At 42.8% G+C, this 19,481-nt stretch overlaps 1 protein-coding gene across 3 annotated transcripts in view; it reads right to left on the bottom strand.

The window, feature by feature from the left end:
* LOC137374438 (cilia- and flagella-associated protein 47-like) overlaps positions 1-19,481 on the bottom strand; it is a 777,638-nt gene that overhangs the window by 250,807 nt on the left and 507,350 nt on the right. For all 3 annotated transcript variants that reach the window (XM_068040550.1, XM_068040552.1, XM_068040551.1), the window contains 2 exons: positions 13,846-13,992; positions 5,124-5,218 (listed from right to left, as the gene is read on the bottom strand). In XM_068040550.1, the coding sequence (XP_067896651.1) occupies positions 5,124-5,218; positions 13,846-13,992 (242 nt within the window). The remainder of the gene's footprint in view (positions 1-5,123; positions 5,219-13,845; positions 13,993-19,481) is intronic.

Genomic DNA, 19,481 nt, shown 5'->3' with positions numbered 1-19,481 from the left:
GAAACTCACCCTTCACTTTCAGTTGTGTCTGGCCTAGACCATGCAACTGTGTGTCCACCAGTTGTTGGCAATGTCCATTAACCCTGGCTCTTGGTCTGATAGAACTGTGACACTAGCACCTGTGTCCAATTTGAAATTCATTAAGCGTCCATTTATGTAAATGTCCACCATCCAAAATCCTTGATTTGGGTCATTAATTTCTCCTAGGAAATCTCCTGGTTTCTTTGCTGCTGGAGGTTGATGTACATCATTCACTGCTCTTTGTGTGAAGGTCTTTTGCTTTGCAATTTTGAGCAAAGAGTTCTTGTTCAGGCAATTTTCCCATAATGACCTGTCTTTTTACAGTTGAAAAATTCCCCTCTACTAGTAGAACACTGCTCCCGTCTGCGGGTCTTCCAGGCTCCACAGCACTGGCACGGTTTCCCTGTGTGTGTCTTCTTATCTAGAGATTGCCTTTCTGTCTTTGGTTTCAAGAACTGTACAGTAGTTGAATTTCTTCTAATCCAAGGCTCCACTTCAGGCCGCAGAATGACTCTGTAAGGTCATCTTTCGATTGTAAGAGGTCTGATAAAGACACATCAGCTATTCCAACGATTATTCGATCCCTTATCAGTTCCACCTTCAATTCTCCATAGTCACATTCCTCAGCTAATCTGAACAGATCATTTATAAAAGAATCTATGGATTTGTCCATCTTCTGGACTTGCTTGTTAAGTTTTGCTCTTTCCAGAAATTTTCTAACTGCTGTAAGATTAATTAAACAACTAACTGGAGGAGATGGCTCCACAAATATCCCCATCCTCAATAATGGGGGAGCCCAGCACATCAGTGCAAAAGATAAGGCTGAAGCATTTGCAACAATCTTCAGCCAGAAGTGCCGGGTTGATGATCCACCTCGCCTCCTCCTGAAGTCCCCAGCATCACAGATACCAGTCTTCAGCCAATTCGATTCACTCCACGTGATCTCAAGAAACAACTGAAGGCACTGGATACTGCAAAGACTATGGGCCCTGACAATATTCCAGCAATAATACTGAAGACGTGCTCCAGAACTGGTTGCGCCCCTCGCCAATCTGTTTCTGTACAGCTACAATACTGGCATCTACCCTGCAATGTGGAAAATTGCCCAGGTATGTCCTGTACACAAAAAGCATGACAGTCCAACCCGGCCAATTACCGCCCCATCAGTCTACTCTCAATCATCAGTAAAGTGATGGAAGGTGTCATCAACAGTGCCATCAAGCGGCACTTTCTTAGCAATAACCTGCTCAGTGACGCTTAGTTTGGGTTCCGCCAGGGCCACTCAAGCTCCTGACCTCATTACAGCCTTGGTTCAAACATGGACAAAAGAGCTGAACTCAAGAGGTGAGAGTGACTGCCCTTGACATCAAGGCAGCATTTGACCGAGCACGGCATCAAGGAGTCCTAGCAAAACTAAGGTCAATGGGAATTGGGGGAAAACCCTCCCCTGGTTGGAGTCATACCTAGCGCAAAGGAAGATGGTTGTGGTTGTTGGAGGTCAATCATCTCAGCTCCAGGACATCACTGCAGGAGTTCCTCAGGGTAGTATCCTAGGCCCAAACATCTTCAGCTGCTTCATCAATGACCTTCCTTCAATCATAAGGTCAGAAGTGGGGATATTCGCTGATGATTGCACAATGTTCAGCACCATTCGTGACTCCTCAGATACTGAAGCAGTCCGTGTAGAAATGCAGCAAAACTTGGACAATATCCAGGCTTGGGCTGATAAGTGGCAAGTAACATTCGCGCCACACAAGTGCCAGGCAACGACCATCTCCAACAAGAGAGAATTTAACCATCTCCCCTTGACATTCAATGGCATTACCATCACTGAATCCCCCACTATCAACATCCCAGTGGCTACCATTGACCAGAAACTGAACTGGAGTAGCCATATAAATACCGTGGCTACAAGAGCAGGTCAGAGGCTAGGAATCCTGCGGCAAGTAACTCACCTCCTGACTCCCCAAAGCCTGTCCACCATCTACAGGGCAGGAGTGTGATGGAATACTCTCCACTTGCCTGGCTGGGTGCAGCTCCAACAACACTCAAGAAGCTCGACACCATCCAGGACAAAGCAGCCCGCTTGATTGGCACCCCATCTACAAACATTCATCCCCTCCACCACCGACGCACAGTGGCAGCAGTGTGTACCATCTACAAGATGCACTGCAGCAACGCACCAAGGCTCCTTAGACAGCACCTTCCAAACCCATGACCTCTACCACCTAGAAGGACAAGGGCAGCAAATGCATGGGAACACCACCACCTGCAAGTTCCCCTCCAAGTCACACACCATCCTGACTTGGAACTATATCGCCGTTCCTTCACTGTCGCTGGGTCAAAATCCTGGAACTCCTTTCCTAACAGTACTGTGGGTGAACCTACCCCACATGGAGTGCAGCAGTTCAAGAAGGCAGCTCACCACCACCTTCTCAATGACAATTAGGGATGGGCAATAAATGCTGGCCTGGCCAGCTATGTCCACATCCCATGAATGAATTCAAAAAAAGATTATTAGGTTACTCAAAGCTACTAACCAGAGTACTAATTGTTAAAATCTAGCTATTATAAACTAATAATTGACATTATTATAAACTAACATTTAGTGGAAAAAGTGGGAAAACTTAGGAAATAGCGCACAGTATAGACAAGATGTCAAGGTAGAGGGATTCTGGGAGATATGCCAAGTTTTAAAAGGCTTAATTGCAGTAAAAGGGTGACACCTTGAGAGAAGACAGTGAAAACAGCTTCTGTGCAGATTTGTCTTGTAATGAGATAAGGAACCTCTAAATGTAAAAGCATTGAGATATAGTAGTCAACACAAAAGGGTATTTACATACGTAAATCCGAAAGGTTAGCAATCATCACAAAATGACCCTTGGTTGGTTAAGGAAAGCATCCTTTAATACAGGAATAATCACTGATTGGGAGGAAGGAGTTTTAATTGGAAAGCTGCCAGGAGAAAAGATATTTTGTCTTTGACACTGTAGAGCAGAGAATTTTTGAACAAGAGACAAGAGAGAGACCAACCAGAAATCTTGAAGACCAAAAGCTGCAAGAGAAAGAGTTGTGCACTATGCCGTCCAGTCTCTAATACGGGTAATATCTGTGTTTGACTATTAATCAGTGCCTGAGTTTGTGACTATGGTTTATCTGAAAACTTAATAAACTTGTCCTTACCTTTATCTCAATAAAGTCAATTCATAACAAGCTTTGTGCTGCCAAGTCTGTTCCCACCTTAGAAGCGGGCATAAAACACCCCCACCTCTTATTTAATCTTACACGGCGTAAACTGAAATATTTGTCGAAGGCTTGTAGCACACCCTCAAATTTATCAGAAGACTCATTTGATCCTTGCCTCACAATCACGTTATCCACAATCAAACCCATAGATTATAAAAGGGTATTTACTTGTTCTGCTTCTGATTTAGTACGCAGCTGGAAAGCTGTCCTAAATTGTAGGAATCTTTTTCTTCAAAAGGACCAATTTTGTACCTGATTGGGTCCTTCCTGATTGTGGAGGTTTTCAGGCATTCTAAATTTTGCATCCATTTTGATTCCTAGACTTTGTTAGGCTTTTTAGGATGTTCCCCTTTCTTTTTAAATCATTTTGGCTTCAATAGAGGTGTTTGCACTCTTTCTGGAGGCTTCCCACGCTTTCAGGGATTTCCCGTGCTTTCTCTCGGGCGTATGGTTGAATAATGGCTGCCGACTAAGCCCGACTCCCGATTTGCCTTTTCGCTAGAGACCGACCTCTCTCCCTGCTTTTTCCAGTGCGCCATTCTCCAACAATGTCCCCTTTTAAAATTCTCTCAACCGATCTGGATCGTTGCCCGGCACTGTGACTCGGAACCCAATTGCTGAACCTAAATGTTTCACTGCAGACCATCGCGCTTCTGTGATGCACTCTGAATGCCTGTGCTGCTGACTTACTGATTGTCCATGTCTTCCTCAGCTATGGAGCAGCTCTGGCGGTTTTTGCAGTCCCCCGACAAGATCTGCTGTTCTCTTGGCACTACTTCACAAGGTAAGGTTTTTTCAGTATTTTATTGGTGTTTTAACCGGTGCCACCATATTGTGTTGTTGTTGTAGCAGTAACATAGCTCGGGCATTATTGATAAAGTCTTGGCGTCTGGATAAGGTCATTTAATAACTCCTTTATTATTTACACATCTCTATTTACACTCTCCACAAGCCTCTCTAGCTAGCATCCTTCGTGCTGCTACTCTCTTCTTCCAAAAGCCCAGTACCAGATGACTGTTACATCATCATCATTACAGTAGGAGGGGTTGCTCTCACTGTATCCAACATTAACCCTTTCAGGTCCTTAGACTACAGAGATTAGAGTGGGGAGTTGGAGAAGGAGGAGGAGCAGGGATTCCCAAGGTGGAGGTTGGGACCCTGAGGGGTGGGGTGGGAAGTCAGAGGCTTCCTGGTTGGGGGGGGCGGGGGTAGTAGTGGGGGGTGTCAGGGACTGGTGGTAGTGCGGGGCAGGTTGGAGGCTTCAGGAAGAAGGTCAGTAGAGGGTGCCCAATCATGGAGTCTTCTCAGGCAGTTACCTACTCAATCCACTAAGTCCCTACCTCGATGAAGTTGTGGCAAGCATAACAATATACCATTGACTGTATAAATTTATGATAATAAACTGCAAGTAATCAGACTATAAATTTGCAGTGATTACAATACATCCCTAAAACTATAGACATCCTGTCCATCTGTATTCACCAAGACACAGACTAAAAATGGGTAGTTTTATTTCTTTTGCACTGTCTTGCCAAAAGTACTATATATCATGTTAAAAAGACATATGGGAATGATTTCCAAGGCCATAATCTCATTTCAGTGTTCCAGTGGCAGTAATAAATACTTGAGCGTTATCATCTGAATTGATCATCCTCCTGCCCACCATGAACACAATGTGATCACTGCCTTCAAATGACTTCAGGGTGTCTATTACTCTCAATTGTAATTAACTAAACATTATTTTGATTTGGACCGAATACTGCCAAATTAAATTCTAAAAATATTCATATTATTCAGATCACATTTGTTTACCTTTTCAAATATGGTTGCAATTAATTTTCTTATATCTGTCTTACCTGCACAGCACAGGTTACACAGAGACACTGTTCGGGTGGAGCTGGGACAGCATTAATCTCCAAGTAAAACCAAACTCTGTACAATTTGTTCTTCTCTGTAGTAGTTCAAGAATAAAATGAAATATTTTCACAATTAATATTTAATTGCATCAACTGTATTTCTCCTTGGCAATTTTGAAGCAAATAACCATAATATTACATGTAGAACATTATAATTTTGGATTTACAAAACGAATAAGCTATTGTCATAACATAGTTTCTGTCCATGCAAATTTATGAATAATACAAATACTAATAGCAACTGAAAATAACTGATGCAATGGAGATGTTCCAGTCCATGTTTTTGGTAGTTGCAATAAGCTTAATGATTTAAATAGGAAGGACTGCAGAGTAGAATGTAACTTAATATGGGCAAGGAAGATGACGTCATAAATTCCATGCACAATATTTTGAACTTTAAAGTAGAGGGATGTTATGTGTCCTTTATTCAATATTTCTTCTAAAGTATCATTCTGGGGAATTAAAAGTGATGGACGATTACTGACCGGGTTGTTATTCCTTACCACGGATATGTACTTTACATTGTAATCAGAAATTATATTTTCTTCATTGTACTTTAAATATACTTTAAATGTACTTTAAATATAGCTAGAACCCTGGCATCTACCTGACAATGCGGAAATTTGCCCAGGTATGTCCTGTCCACAGAAAGTAGAAAAAATCCAATTCGGCCAATTGCTGCCCCATCAATCTACTCTCAATCATCAGTACTGATGGAAGGTGTTGTCAGCAGTGCTATCAAGCACCACTTAAACAATAACAACCTGCTCGCTAATGCTCATGTTGGGTTTCACCAGGGCCACTCATCTCCTGACCTAATTACAGCCATGGTCCAAACATGGACAAAAGAGCTGAATTCAAGTGGTGAGGTGAGAGTGATTGCCCTTGACATCAAGGCAGCATTTGACTGAGTGTAGCATCAAGGAACCCTATCCTCATTGAAGTCATAGGAACATAGGAGCAGGAGTAGGCCATTCAGTCCATTGAGCCTGCCCTGCAATTCAATATGATCATGGCTGATCATCCACTTTAATGTATTTTTCCCACACTATCTTCATATCTCTTTATGTCATTTGTATTTAGAAATCTGTCAATCTCTGCTTTAAACATACTCAATGACTGAGCTTCCACAGCCCTCTGGGGTAGAGAATTCCAAAGATTCACAACCCTATGGATAAACGCACATTTTTCCACATTATATTCCATCTGCCACGTTCTTGCCCAATCACTAATTCTGTCCAAATCCCCTTGTAGCCGCTTTGCATCTTCCTCACAACACACATTCCGCGAACTGGGAAATATTACATTTGGTCCCCACATCCAAATCATAGATATATATTGTGAACAGCTGGGGCCCAAGCATTGATCCCTGCAGGTCAGAAGTGGGGATGTTTGATGATAATCGCACCGTTCAGTATCATTCATAACTCCTCAGATACTGAAGCAGTCCATGTCCACATGCAGCAAGATGTGAACAACATTCAAGCTTGGACTGATAAGTGGCAGTAACATTCATGCCACACAAGTGCCAGGCAATGACAATCTCCAACAAGAGAGAATCTAATCATCTCCCCTTAACATTCAACAATATTACCATTGCTGAATCCTGAGAGTTACCATTGACCAGAACCTGAACTGCAGCAGTCACATAAATACTGTGGCTACAAGAACAGGTCAGAGGCCAGGAATTCTGCAGTAAGTAACCCACCCCCTGACTCCCCAAAGCCTGGCCACCATTTACAAGGCACAAGTCAGGAGTATGATGGAATACTCTCCACTTGCCTGGATGAGTACAGCTCTGACAACACTCATAAAGCTTGACACTATCCAGAATGAAGCAGTCTGCTTGGCTGTAACCCCATTCACCACCTTAAACATTTGCTCCCTCCACCACCAATGCACTGTGACAACAGTGTGTACCATCTACAAGAAGCACTGCAGCAACTCACCAAGGTTCCTTTGACAGCATCTTCCAAGCCCGTGACGTCTACCACCTCGAAGGACAAGGGTAGCAGTCACAGGGGAACACCACCGTCTGCACATTCCCCTCCAAGTCACACACCATCCTGACTTGGAAATATATTGCCATTCCTTCAGTATCGCTGGATAAAATCCTGGAACTCCCTCCCTAACAGGACTGTGGGGTGTACCTGCACCAGATGGACTCCAATGGCTCAAGAAGGCAGCTCATCGCCACCTTATCATGGGCAATTAGGGATGGGCAACAAATACTGGCCTTGCCAGTGACACCCACATCCCATGAACAAATAAAAAAAATAGTTAAAATTAATGCTTCAAACATTCGCAACTTATGCAACATTTACATTTAAAAGGCCAATTTTTTTTTTCAATTCATTCTTGGTTTGTAGGTATCACAGGCAAAGCCAGCATTTTATTGGCCATCCCTAGTTGCTTTTCAGAAGGTGGTGATGGTGGACCACCTTCTTTAATTAATGCATTTAATTAATTAATTAGGTATGGTGAGGGTTGGGTTGGATTTGTCCTTTTGTGGACAGGACATATCTGATCTCTGGGCAATTTTCCACATTATCAGGTAGATGCCAGTATTGATGTTAAGGGCATGCTCAGTTTTTGAGCACATATCTGGGTCCGTAGACTTCGCAGTTTCCAGTGCTTTCAGCCGTTTCTAAAATTGACTAAAAACTGGCATCAGTGAAGTAGGGTCCTCAGGATGAAGTTGAGGAAGACCAGCACTTCTGATTGAGGATGGTTGTAAATGCTTCAGCCTTGTCTTTGGCATTCACTCGCTGGACTCTACAACCATTTCGGATGGGATATTCATGGCCCCTCCTCCTCCCATTAGTTGATTAATCGTCCACCAGCATTCGCTACTGGAAGTTCCATCTGTTAGTTGTGGGATCGCTTTGATCTGTCTGAGGAGGTGGGGCAGGATATTACCAGCAATGGTGACGAAGGAGTCTCAGACATTGGCTGATAGGTTTGATTCTCTAAATATGACTATGCCAGGTTGTTGCTTGACTATTCTGTGAGACAGCTCACCCAGCTTTGCTAACAGGTCCCAGATGTTAGTGAGGAGGACTTTGTAGGTCAGTCAGGCTGGGTGTACCTTTGCAGTGTCCTGATTGATTTTATTCTTTTGTTTCTTTCTAGCGGTTTGATTGGCTAGCTAGTTTGCTCAGAGAGCAGTTAAGAGTCAACCGTGCCAGTGTGGGCCGTGCCAGTGTGGGATTGGAGCCACTGGGTGAGGATTGCAGGTTTTCTTCTCTAAGGTAATCTAGTGAAACAGTTGGGTTTCTACAAGAATCTGACAGCTTCATGGTCACTTTTACTAGTGCTAGCTTTATATTTCCAGATTTTTAAAAAATTGAATTTAACTTCCCAAACTGCCACTGTGGGATGGCAAAACATCCTGCCACTCAGGGAGCAATGTGAAAAAAATGAGACTAGGTTTACAGGGGCATACCAAAGGAAGAGTGCTGGCAAACATCAGGAAGACATATTTTTGTTGATGGAAGAATTATTTACTTTGATGTTAAAAGTACAGATGGATTAAGATAAAGGTGGGGGGATGCCTTGGAGAATGAAATGTAAAATGTTTTCAAAAAGAGAGTCATGGTTTTTGTGGATGTGAAGCAAATGCTTGTAAATGGAGGATTTGATGTTTGTGCAAAAGAGGGAACACAATGACAGGACTGTTTTGCAGTGGCCCTAAGTAAAAGCTATGAAAAGATATCCTTTATTACATTTCCCTGCAATACAAAATTAAATTGATAATGACCAAGGAAATGCATCTCATCTACACTGTCAAAGCCTATTAATAACATGTGGCTGAATTTTAACTCTCAAAAATGGGTGGGTTGGCGTTTTGTCAGAAGTTGAAATGTATGAAGTCTGAAAAAGGAACTCAACCTGCCTCAAACCTACCACTTCCAGTTTTAATAGAGGTAGGACGAGGGTCAGGGGAACAACTCGCTTACAGGAAGTGGGCTTGTCATTTAGATATTATGATGAGCCTGTATGCCTTCATTTTAACATTGATTCTACTTTTAACCCTATGCAGCCAGGTAATTCGGCAACTTAAAGGAGGCGAAAGTTAAGTGCCTTTACAACACTGCTCTGGGACAGGAAGAGCAGAATACTTCCACCAGACCCAACAAGCTAGCCAGTAAACATGCAAACATAAGAACTAGGAGCAGGAGAAGGCCATTCGGCCCCTCAAACCTGCTCCGTCATTCCATAAGATCATGGCTGATGTTACGACCAAGTGAGAAAGGATCTAGGGGTTCCCTCTCAGCCTTTGCCTGATTTAACCGTAACAGAGTTTAATTTAAAACACCGTGTTTTTAGCTCTCCCTCAGTGAACCCTTGTTCACTGCTCCAATTGTAAGATAAAGAAATCAGACAGGTATCCTTAGATTTAAACAAGAAAGGTGGAAGTTTATTAATCTTAAACTCTAATCCAGTTAACGACTCCGAATATGCGACGCGACCACACTAGCATGTACACACGACAAACACACACTCAGGGACAGAAAAAGTAGAAGGAATAAAGGGGAAAAGTTTGAGGCAATATCTGTTAGTTAGTTTGAGTTCAATGTGGAGTCTTTGGTTGCCAGTAAGTCCTGCTATTCGTTGGGGCCCCGTTCATGCTTCAACTTGTTTCGATGTTGGAGTCTTTTCTCTCTTGAGGTTTACGCGTCTTCCATGGGTCCAGTGGCTTGGGAAAAAGCGCGAGAGAGAGAGAGAGAGTGGCTTCCTTGTTTCAACTTCAGTTGCGAACCGCCTTCTGAAGTCAAACTGTCCTGTGGCTAGTTCAAAAAATCTGGACCAGCCAGTTAGTCATGTGACCAGCTGGTTTAGCCAGTCCTGGCTTTGTGGATTGAATCATATTAGCAGGTCCTGGAATGTGATTCCTTACACCTTCAATGTCTGGTGATCAAAATCTATTTGGGTTAATTGAAGCAGGGAATAATAGTCCTTTGTCTCCACAAGCAGCATCTCTTAGATGTTCTTCCAGCCCAGTGTCTGGTGATCTTCAAACATGTCATTTCTTCATTCCAGCTACAGTTTAAAATCAATGTTCATATGACAAAATTAATAGGCCTCATTCTTGGCAGGTGAGGGTCTGCATGACACTGCTCTGTTTGTGGACTTTCCTGCCTACCTCCGATACCATTTGACTCCCTTGTTTGTCAAGAATCTGTCTACCTCTGCCTTAAAAACATTTAATGACCCTGCCTCCACATCTCTCTGGGGAAGAGAGTTCCACAGACTCACGACCCTCAGAGAAAAAAATTCTCTTCATCTCTGTCTTAACTGGGAGACCCTTTATTTTTGAACTGTGCCCCCTAGTTTTAGTCTTTCCCACAAGGTGAAATATCCTTTCAAAATCCACTCTGTCAAGTTCCATCAGGATCTTATATTTTTCAATCAGTTCACCTCTCATCCTTCTAATCTCCAATGAATACAGACCCAACCTGTCCAACCTTTTCTCATAAGATAACCTTCTTATCCCAGGAATCAGTCGAATGAACCTTCTCTGAACTGCTTCCAATGCAATTATATTCTTTCTTAAGTAAGGAGACCAAAACTGTACACAATACTCCAGATGTGGTCTCATAATCCCCTGCACAACTGCAGCAAAACAGCTCTCCTGTTATATTCCATTCCCCTTGCAATGAACGACAACATTGCATTTGCCTTTTTAATCACTTGCTGTACCTGCATACTAACTTGCTTGTGTTCCATGTACCAGGACACCCAGCTCCTTCTGCATCTCAGAGTTCTGCAATCTCTCTCCATTTCAATAATATGTTGCTTTACTATTTTTTCGGCCAAAGTGTACAAGTTCATACTTTCCCATATTATACTCCATCTGCCAAATCTTTGCCCATTCACTTAACCTATCTATATCCCTTTGCTGACTCCTTATATCCTCTTCACAACTTACTCTCCTACCAATCTTTATGCCATCAGCAAATTTAGCAACCATACATTCAGTCCCTTCATCCAAGTCATTGATATAGATTGTAAATAGTTGAGGCCCCAGCACTGATCCCCACGGCACTCCACTAGTTATAGTTTGCCAACCTGAAAACAACCCATTTATGCCTACTTTCAGTTTCCTGTTAGCTAACAAATCCTCTATCTATGTTAATATGTTACCATGTATGCCATGGGCTCTTATTTTGGTTAGTAATCTTGACATGGCATCTTGTCCAATGCCTTCTGGAAATCCAAGTACACCACATCCACAGGTTCCCCATTATCCACATTGCTTGTTACTTCCTCAAAGAACCCTAATAAATTAGTCAAACATGATTTCCCTTTCACAAAACCATATTGACTCTGCCTGATTGCATTGAGATTTTTAAATGACGTGCTATAACCTCCTTAATAATAGATTCCAGCATTTTTCCTATGACAGATGTTTAGCTAACTGGCCTGTAGTCTCCTGCTTTCTGTCTTCCTTATTTCTTGAATAGCTGAGCAATATTCGTTATTTTTCAATCTGAAGAGGCCTTTTAAGTTCCTCCCTCCCTTTCAACTCTTGATTCACAATTATTTCTGGGATGTTACTTGTATCCTCTACAATGAAGACCATCTCCCCCACCCCACCATGATTCGCCTGCTCCCCCCAGCCCAACTACTAACTGCCATCCCCAACCACCATACGACCCCCCATGACTACCTGACACCCAAACCGGGATCTTTCTGCTCCACCCACAATCCCTCCCACTCTCCAAAACATCAGTTCTCATAGGCTTCAACCCTGTCAAGCAGGCGTTTAACCTCAAAGGCCTCCAGCATGTCAATCAGGCTGTCTGTGGGCAGGAACCCCACTGAAAGGCTCCTTGCAGTTAAATTGTGCAGGACATTTGGGAAGCCTGTTCTTGCGGGTTTCTAGACATCACAACAGCACCTCCCATGCAATCAGCAATAGTGCCGCATGCATTAAAATCTCCTTTCTTCCAGGGAATACAGGACTAATTTATGTTTATGTAATCTTTCCTCTCCTCCTAATATAACCCTTGGACCCCCAGTAACAGTGGCGCAGTGGTTAGCAGCGCAGCCTCACAGCTCCAGCGACCCGGGTTCAATTCCGGGTACTGCCTGTGTGGAGTTTGCAGGTTCTCCCTGTGTCTGCGTGGGTTTCCTCCGGGTGCTCCGGTTTCCTCCCACATGCCAAAGACTTGCAGGTTGATAGGTAAATTGGCCATTAGAAATTGCCCCTAGTATAGGTCGGTGGTAGGGAAAATATAGGGACAGGTGGGGATGTGGTAGGAATATGGGATTAGTGTAGGATTAGTATAAGTGGGTGGTTGATGGTCAGCACAGACTCGGTGGGCCGAAGGGCCTGTTTCAGTGCTGTATCTCTAAACAATAAACAACATTCTGGTGAATCAGAATTTCTTCCTTTCTAAGGTGCGGTGCCCAAAAGTGTACACAATACGTCAGATGTGGAGTGCAGAGATCTCAAATGGTTGTAGAACAGTCTGACTAACTTCTTTGTTGTCCTCATGCTGCCACATTTACCGGAATACTTCACAAGATAAGAATAATGGCTAAATTTTTGTGCTCCATATCTCAGGGATACCTAAGCCAAAAGTAATGCTAACATTTCTCAGCATAGTTCACTGGATGAACCTGGAAACTTCTGGACTGTATAGGTTAGTGTAACATCACATGGTGCTTCTCCATAATCCCCACTAACTTTTTAAATGCACCAAAAAACCTGTTTGAAACAGTTTCTGTCTAATTCTACTCACTAATCGCAAAGGAAATAAGGAGGATCAAACATTCCATAAGGCAAGTTTGTGTCATGTGTATTCATGAAGTCAAATGTACTCTTTAATTGTAAAAGCTAGCATGGTCTACCAATTTTAAGAAACCACTTTCAGCCAGCTGGAAGTGTTATTACTTCCAATCCAAGCATGTTGTATTAATTTAATGTTGAATCCTAAAGCTTTTGGAAACCTGACTGACATGACATTCAACAAGAATAAAAAGCTTGGATGTCTGTGGTAACATACCCTTTCTAACACTGCAGTATTTCAGTCAGAGTCAAAACTGCTCAAAGGTAGCTTTGTACAGTTAGTTTTTATACCCAAAGGGCTTGATATGCCTGCTTGAAGGATTAAATTAATCTTTTGTTGCATTTCTAAACAGTGCCACAGTCCACACAATTTTTCAATGATCTGTTTGAAACTATGATAGCTTGTAAATGATCAACTATGATAGAGCATGAGCAATTTTAGTTTAGTTTAGTTTAGAGATACAGCACTGAAACAGGCCCTTCGGCCCACCGAGTCTGTGCCGACCATCAACCACCCACTTATACTAATCCTACACTAATCCCATATTCCTATCACATCCCCACCTGTCCCTATATTTCCCTACCACCTACCTATACTAGGGGCAATTTATAAAGGCCAATTAACCTATCAACCTGCAAGTCTTTGGCATGTGGGAGGAAACCGGAGCACCCGGAGGAAACCCACACAGACACAGGGAGAACTTGCAAACTCCGCACATGCAGTACCCAGAATCGAACCCGGGTCCCTGGAGCTGTGAGGCTGCGGTGCTAACCACTGCGCCACTGTGACGCCCAAATTTTGTCAATTAAAAAAAAAACAAATAGTATGCTGCAGCTTACAATTACTGGTTATAAAAAGCATACCGGACTTTGCATCCCCAATTGCTTCACATGCTATTGATGTCACATTTGTTACTGGCTGTTCACCATCTGACTTTTCCACTGAGCTACTGCACTCGGGCAGCTGCTGTTGTTGCTGTGTTTCATCTTCAACCATAAATGAGATTACACCTGAAACAAATAGGTAACAGATGCACTATTAAACAAAGCATTATTTTTAATTGGGTGAATTACTGACATTATATATTGTTGTTGCTTTTAGTCGAAATTTAAGCCAAACCCCAAATTCTATTTGACATTGATCTAGATAAATTGATCTTAGTGCTGATATTTATTTAAAGGGGAACATTCCTCTGAGGGAAGATTACCAGACCCAGTACTGAAACTTTGATGTGCTTTTCATCAATGAAATAAACATCAAGCAGCATGAAGGATGTCAAATTCCTGCTCAGTTTAAGAACTGGCTGGAACGAGGCCATTAAAAAAAAGCTGAACATTTCTCCTCTACTGAGGGATAAAACATGCCAGCGATCAATGAGCTGCTTTCCACATCAAAGTGAGTGGACAGCCAACTAGACTTTTTATAAACCAGGTTTTATGGGGATAAACATTACGCTGAAAAGTCTTCCCCTCTCTAAAATGGCATCACCTTTTAAAAAGCATTGGTATCCCAACCAAGTTAAAAATCAAATTCAGGAACAGGAAGAGGTAATGGGCAACCTCAGCTGCTAGGAGCAGATACAGTCATAGAGTCATTATAGTACAAAAGGAGGCCATTCAGCAAGTCTATGCCAGCTCTCTATAGAGGAATCCAATCAGTCCCATTCCCTCGTTCTATTCCCATGGTCCTGCAAGTTTATTTCCCTCAAGTGCTCATCCAATTTCCTATTGAAATCATTCATCATCTCCGCTTTAACCACCTTCATAGGCAACAAGTTCCAGGTCATTATCACACTGCATAAAAAAAGTTCTTCCTCACATCCCTCCTGCATCTTTTCCCAAAACCTTCAATTTGTGTCCCTTAGTCCTTATACCATCAACTAATGAGTACAGCATTTCCTTGTCTACTTTATCTAAACCTGTTAGAATCTTGTATACCTCTATCAAATCTCCTCTCAATCTCCTTTGCTCCAAGGCAAATAACGCCCAGCTTCTCCAATCTAACCTCATAGGTAAAATCCCTCATCCTTGGAACCATTCTGGTAACTCTCCTCTGCACCCTCTCAAGGACCCTCACATCCTTCCTAAAGTGTGATGGACACAATAGTCTAGTTGTGGTCTATCCAGAGCTTTGTAAAAATTCAGCATAACTTTCCTGCTTTTGTCCTCAATACCTCTACTTATGAAGCCCAAAATTCCATATGCTTTGCTAACTACTCTCTCAGTATGTCTTGCCACCTTCAAAGATCAATGCATGTGAACCCCCTGGTCCCTCTGTCCTTGTACACTCTTTAGAACTGTGCCATTTAGTCAATATTGCCTCTCCCTCTCCCTTCTGCCAAAATGCATCACCTCACATTTCTCTGTCTTAAATTCCATCTGCCACTCATCTGCCCATTTGCCTAGCTTATATATGGCCTGTTGCAATTGATTGTATCATCCTCGCTGTCTGCCTCAAGTGTGGTGTCATTGACCCGGTTTGAAATTTTACTCTGTATTCCAAAAGCCAAGTCATTTTTATATATATAAAAAGCAGTGGTCCTAGCACTGAACCTTGGGGAACACCACTGTCTACTATCCTCCAGTCTGAAAAACAACCATTCACTATGACTCACTGTTTTCTGTCCTTAAGCCAATTTTTTATCCAATTGGACACTGACCCTGCTATTCCATAAGCCTCAATATTGTTAACCAAACTTTTATGCGGTACTTTATCAAATGCTTTCTTAAAATCCATACAGACACCATCCATTGATTTCCCTTCATCAACCTTCTGTGTTATTTCATCATAAAATATCAATTTGATTAGTCAAGCATGATCTGCCTTTTACAAATCTGTGCTGGCTCTCCTTAATTAACTCAAACCTCTCCAAATGCCTGTTAATATGTTCCCTTATAGCACATCCTGCTGTTCAATTACCTCTACCATCTCCACTTCTGTTGATATTTTGTCAGCATCCTCTTCCTTAGTAAATACCAATACAAAGTACTCATTAAGTATTCTAGCCTTGCCTTGCACCTCTAAGCATACATCACCCTCTTTGTCCCTAACAGGCCCCATCCGACCTCTTCAACCCGCTTACAATTTATATGGTGATAGAAGATTTTTGAGTTCCCTTTTATGTTAACTGCCATTCTATTCTCATCTTCTCTTGGAAGCATTGTGAACTGTGAGGAGGATAGTGTAGAACTTCAAAAGGACATAGACAAATTGGTGGAATGGGCAGACAGGTGGCAGATGAAGTTCAATGCAGAGAAATGTGAAGTGATTCATTTTGGGAGGAAGAACACGGTGAGAGAATATAGAATAAAGGGTACCATTCTAAAGGGGGTGCAAGAGCAGAGGGACCTAGGTATATATGTGCATAAGTCATTGAAGGTGGCAGGACAGGTTGAGAGAGTGGTTAATAAAGCATACAATGACTCAGGCTTTATTAATAGGGGCATAGAGTACAAGAGCAAGGAAGTTATGTTGAACTTGTAGAAGACACTAGTTCGGCCTCAGCTAGAGTATTGCGTCCAGTTCTGGGTGCCGCACTTTAGGAAAAACGTGAGGGCATTGGAGAGAGTACAGAAAAGATTCACGAGAATGGTTCCAGGGATGCGGGATTTCAGTTATGAAGACGGATTGGAGAAGTTAGGACTGGTTTCCTTGGAGAAGAGAACGCGGAGAGGTGATTTGATAGAGGTATTCAAAATCAAGTGGGTCTGGACAGAGTAGATAGAGAGGAACTGTTCTCACTTGTGAAAGGATCGAGAATGAGAGGGCACAGATTTAAAGTATTTGGTAAGAGTAGCAAAAGTGACCTGAGGGAAAACTTTTTCATGCAGACAGTGGTTAAGGTCTGGAATGTTCTGCCTGAGAGGGTGGTGGAGGCAAGTTCAATTGAAGCATTCAAAAGGGAATTAGACAGTTATATGAAAAAGGAAGAACGTTCAGGGTTATGGGGAGAAGGCAGGGGAATGGAACTGAGGGAATAGCTCTTTCGGAGAGCCAGTGTGGACATGATGGGCCGAATGGCCTCCTTCTGCACTGTAACGATTCTATGACTCTCTGCAATTCTTATTGTTTCTGAAATCTTACACTCCACTGATGTTAAACTGACCAGACTGTAGTTACTAGGAATGTTTTTACACCCTTTATTGAATAAGGGTCTCACATTTGCCACTCTCCAATCCTCTGATATCTCCTCTCTATCTAGGGAAAGTTGGAAGATAATGGCAAGCCCTTCCAATATCTGCGCCACCACTTCCTTGAGCAACCTGCGATGCAAGCATTCTAGACCGGGTGACTTATCCACTCTAATCATAGGCAGCCTTTCCAGTACATCCTGCCATTCAATTACCTCTACCATCTCCGCTTCTGCTGATATTTTGGCAGCATCCTCTTCCTTAATAAATACCGATACAAGCCTTGCCTTGCACCTCTAAGCATACATCACCCTCTTTGGCCCTAATAGGCTCCACTCGGCCTCTTACCACCCGCATACAATTTACATGCTGGGAGAAGATTTTTGAGTTCCCTTTTATGTTAACTGTCATTCTATTCTCATATTCTCTTGTTGTCAGTCTTATTTTCTTCCTCAATTTCTCTCTAAACTTATAGTATTTCACTTGGTTCTCGCTTGGAGAATTCACCAGACATGCATCATATACCCTATTTTTTTTGTTTCATCCTGTTCTTTAATTCCCTCGTCATCCAAAGAGCCCTGGCTTTAGTTCCCCCTACCTTTCACCCTTGTTGGAATGTACCTAGCCTGTACCTGAAACATCTACTTCTTAAAGACCACCCATTGCTCCATTACCCTTTTTCCTGTTCCATCTTACCCTGACTAGATTCCCCTCTCATCCCATTGAAGATGCCAATTTAGAAGCGCTACTTTAGATTATTCCTTGCTTTTCTCCAATGCTAGTCTAAACCTTATGAAACAATGAACTCTCTTACCCAAGTGTTCCCCCACAGACACACTTGGTCCACCTCATTCCCCAACACCAGATCAAGCAATGCCTCCTTCCTAGTTGCACCGAGAACATACAGGTCAAGGAGGTTCTCCTGAACACTTTTCAGAAATTCCTCCCCATCCTTACCCTTTAACATTATCCCAATCGATATTTGGGTGATGAAAGCACCCCCCTCACGCCTCTCCCCAATATCACTACTCCATAGTTCTTGCACATCTCTGTAATTTCCCTGCAGATTTGGTCCTCTATCTCTCTCCCTCGCTATTTGGAGGGCTATAGGATAGAAACATAGAAAACATGAGCAGGAGTAGGCCATTCGGCCTTTCGAGCCTGCTCCGCCATTCATTCTGATCATCCAACTCAGTAACCTGTTCCCGCTTTCGCCCCATATCCTTTGGTCCCTTTAAACCCAAGAGCTATATCTAACTCCTTCTTGAAACATGCAATGTTTTGGCCTCAACTGCTTTCTGTGGTAGCGAACTCTACAGGCTCACCACGCTCTGGGTGAAGAAATTTCTCCTCATCTCAGTCCTGAAAGATTTACCCCATATCCTTAGACTATGACCCCTGGTTCTGGACTCCCCCACCATCGGGAACATCCTTCCTGCATCCAACCTGTCAAGTCCTGTTAAAATTTTATAGGTTTCTATGAGATCCCCCCTCACTCTTCTGAACTCCAGCAAATATAATCCCAACCGACTCAATCTCTCCTTATACGTCAGACCCGCCATCCCAGGAATCAGTCTGGTAAACCTTTGCTGCACGCCCTCTATAGCAAGAACATCCTTCCTCAGATAAGGAGACCAAAACTGCACACAATATTCCACGTGTGGCCTCACCAAGGCCCTGTATAATTGCAGCAAGACATCCCTGCTTCTGTACTCGAATCCTCTCGCAATGAAGGCCAACATACCATTTGCCTTTTTTACTGCCTGTTGCACCTGCATGCTTACCTTCAGCAACTGGTGTACGAGAACACCCAGGTCTTGCTGCATATTCCCCTCTCTCAGTTTATAGCCGTTCAGATAATAATCTGCCTTCCTGTTTTTGCTACCAAAGTGGATAACCTCACATTTATCCACATTATACTGCATCTGCCATGCATTAGCCCCCTCACTCAACTTGTCCAAATCACCCTGAAGCCTCTCTACATCCTCCTCACAACTCACCCTCCCACCCAGTTTTGTGTCATCTGCAAATTTGGAAATATTACATTTAGTTCCCTCAACTAAATCATTAATATATCTTGTGAATAGCTGGGGTCCTAGCACCAATCCCTGCAGTACCCCACTAGTCACTGCCTGCCATTTGGAAAAAGACCCATTTATCCCTACTTTTTGTTTCCTGTCTGCCAACCAATTTTCTATCCATCGCAATACACTACTCCCAATCCCATGCGCTTTAATTTTACACACTAATCTCTTATGTGGGACTTTGTCGAAAGCCTTCTGAAAGTCCAAATAAACCACATCCACCGGCTCCCCCTCATCAACTCTACTAGTTACATTCTCGAAGAATTCTAGCAGATTTGTCAAGCA

The sequence above is a fragment of the Heterodontus francisci genome, chromosome 10 (genome assembly GCF_036365525.1).
Source record: "Heterodontus francisci isolate sHetFra1 chromosome 10, sHetFra1.hap1, whole genome shotgun sequence".
In the NCBI taxonomy this organism is placed as follows: domain Eukaryota; kingdom Metazoa; phylum Chordata; class Chondrichthyes; order Heterodontiformes; family Heterodontidae; genus Heterodontus; species Heterodontus francisci.
This window is presented reverse-complemented; position numbering and strand designations above follow the sequence as displayed.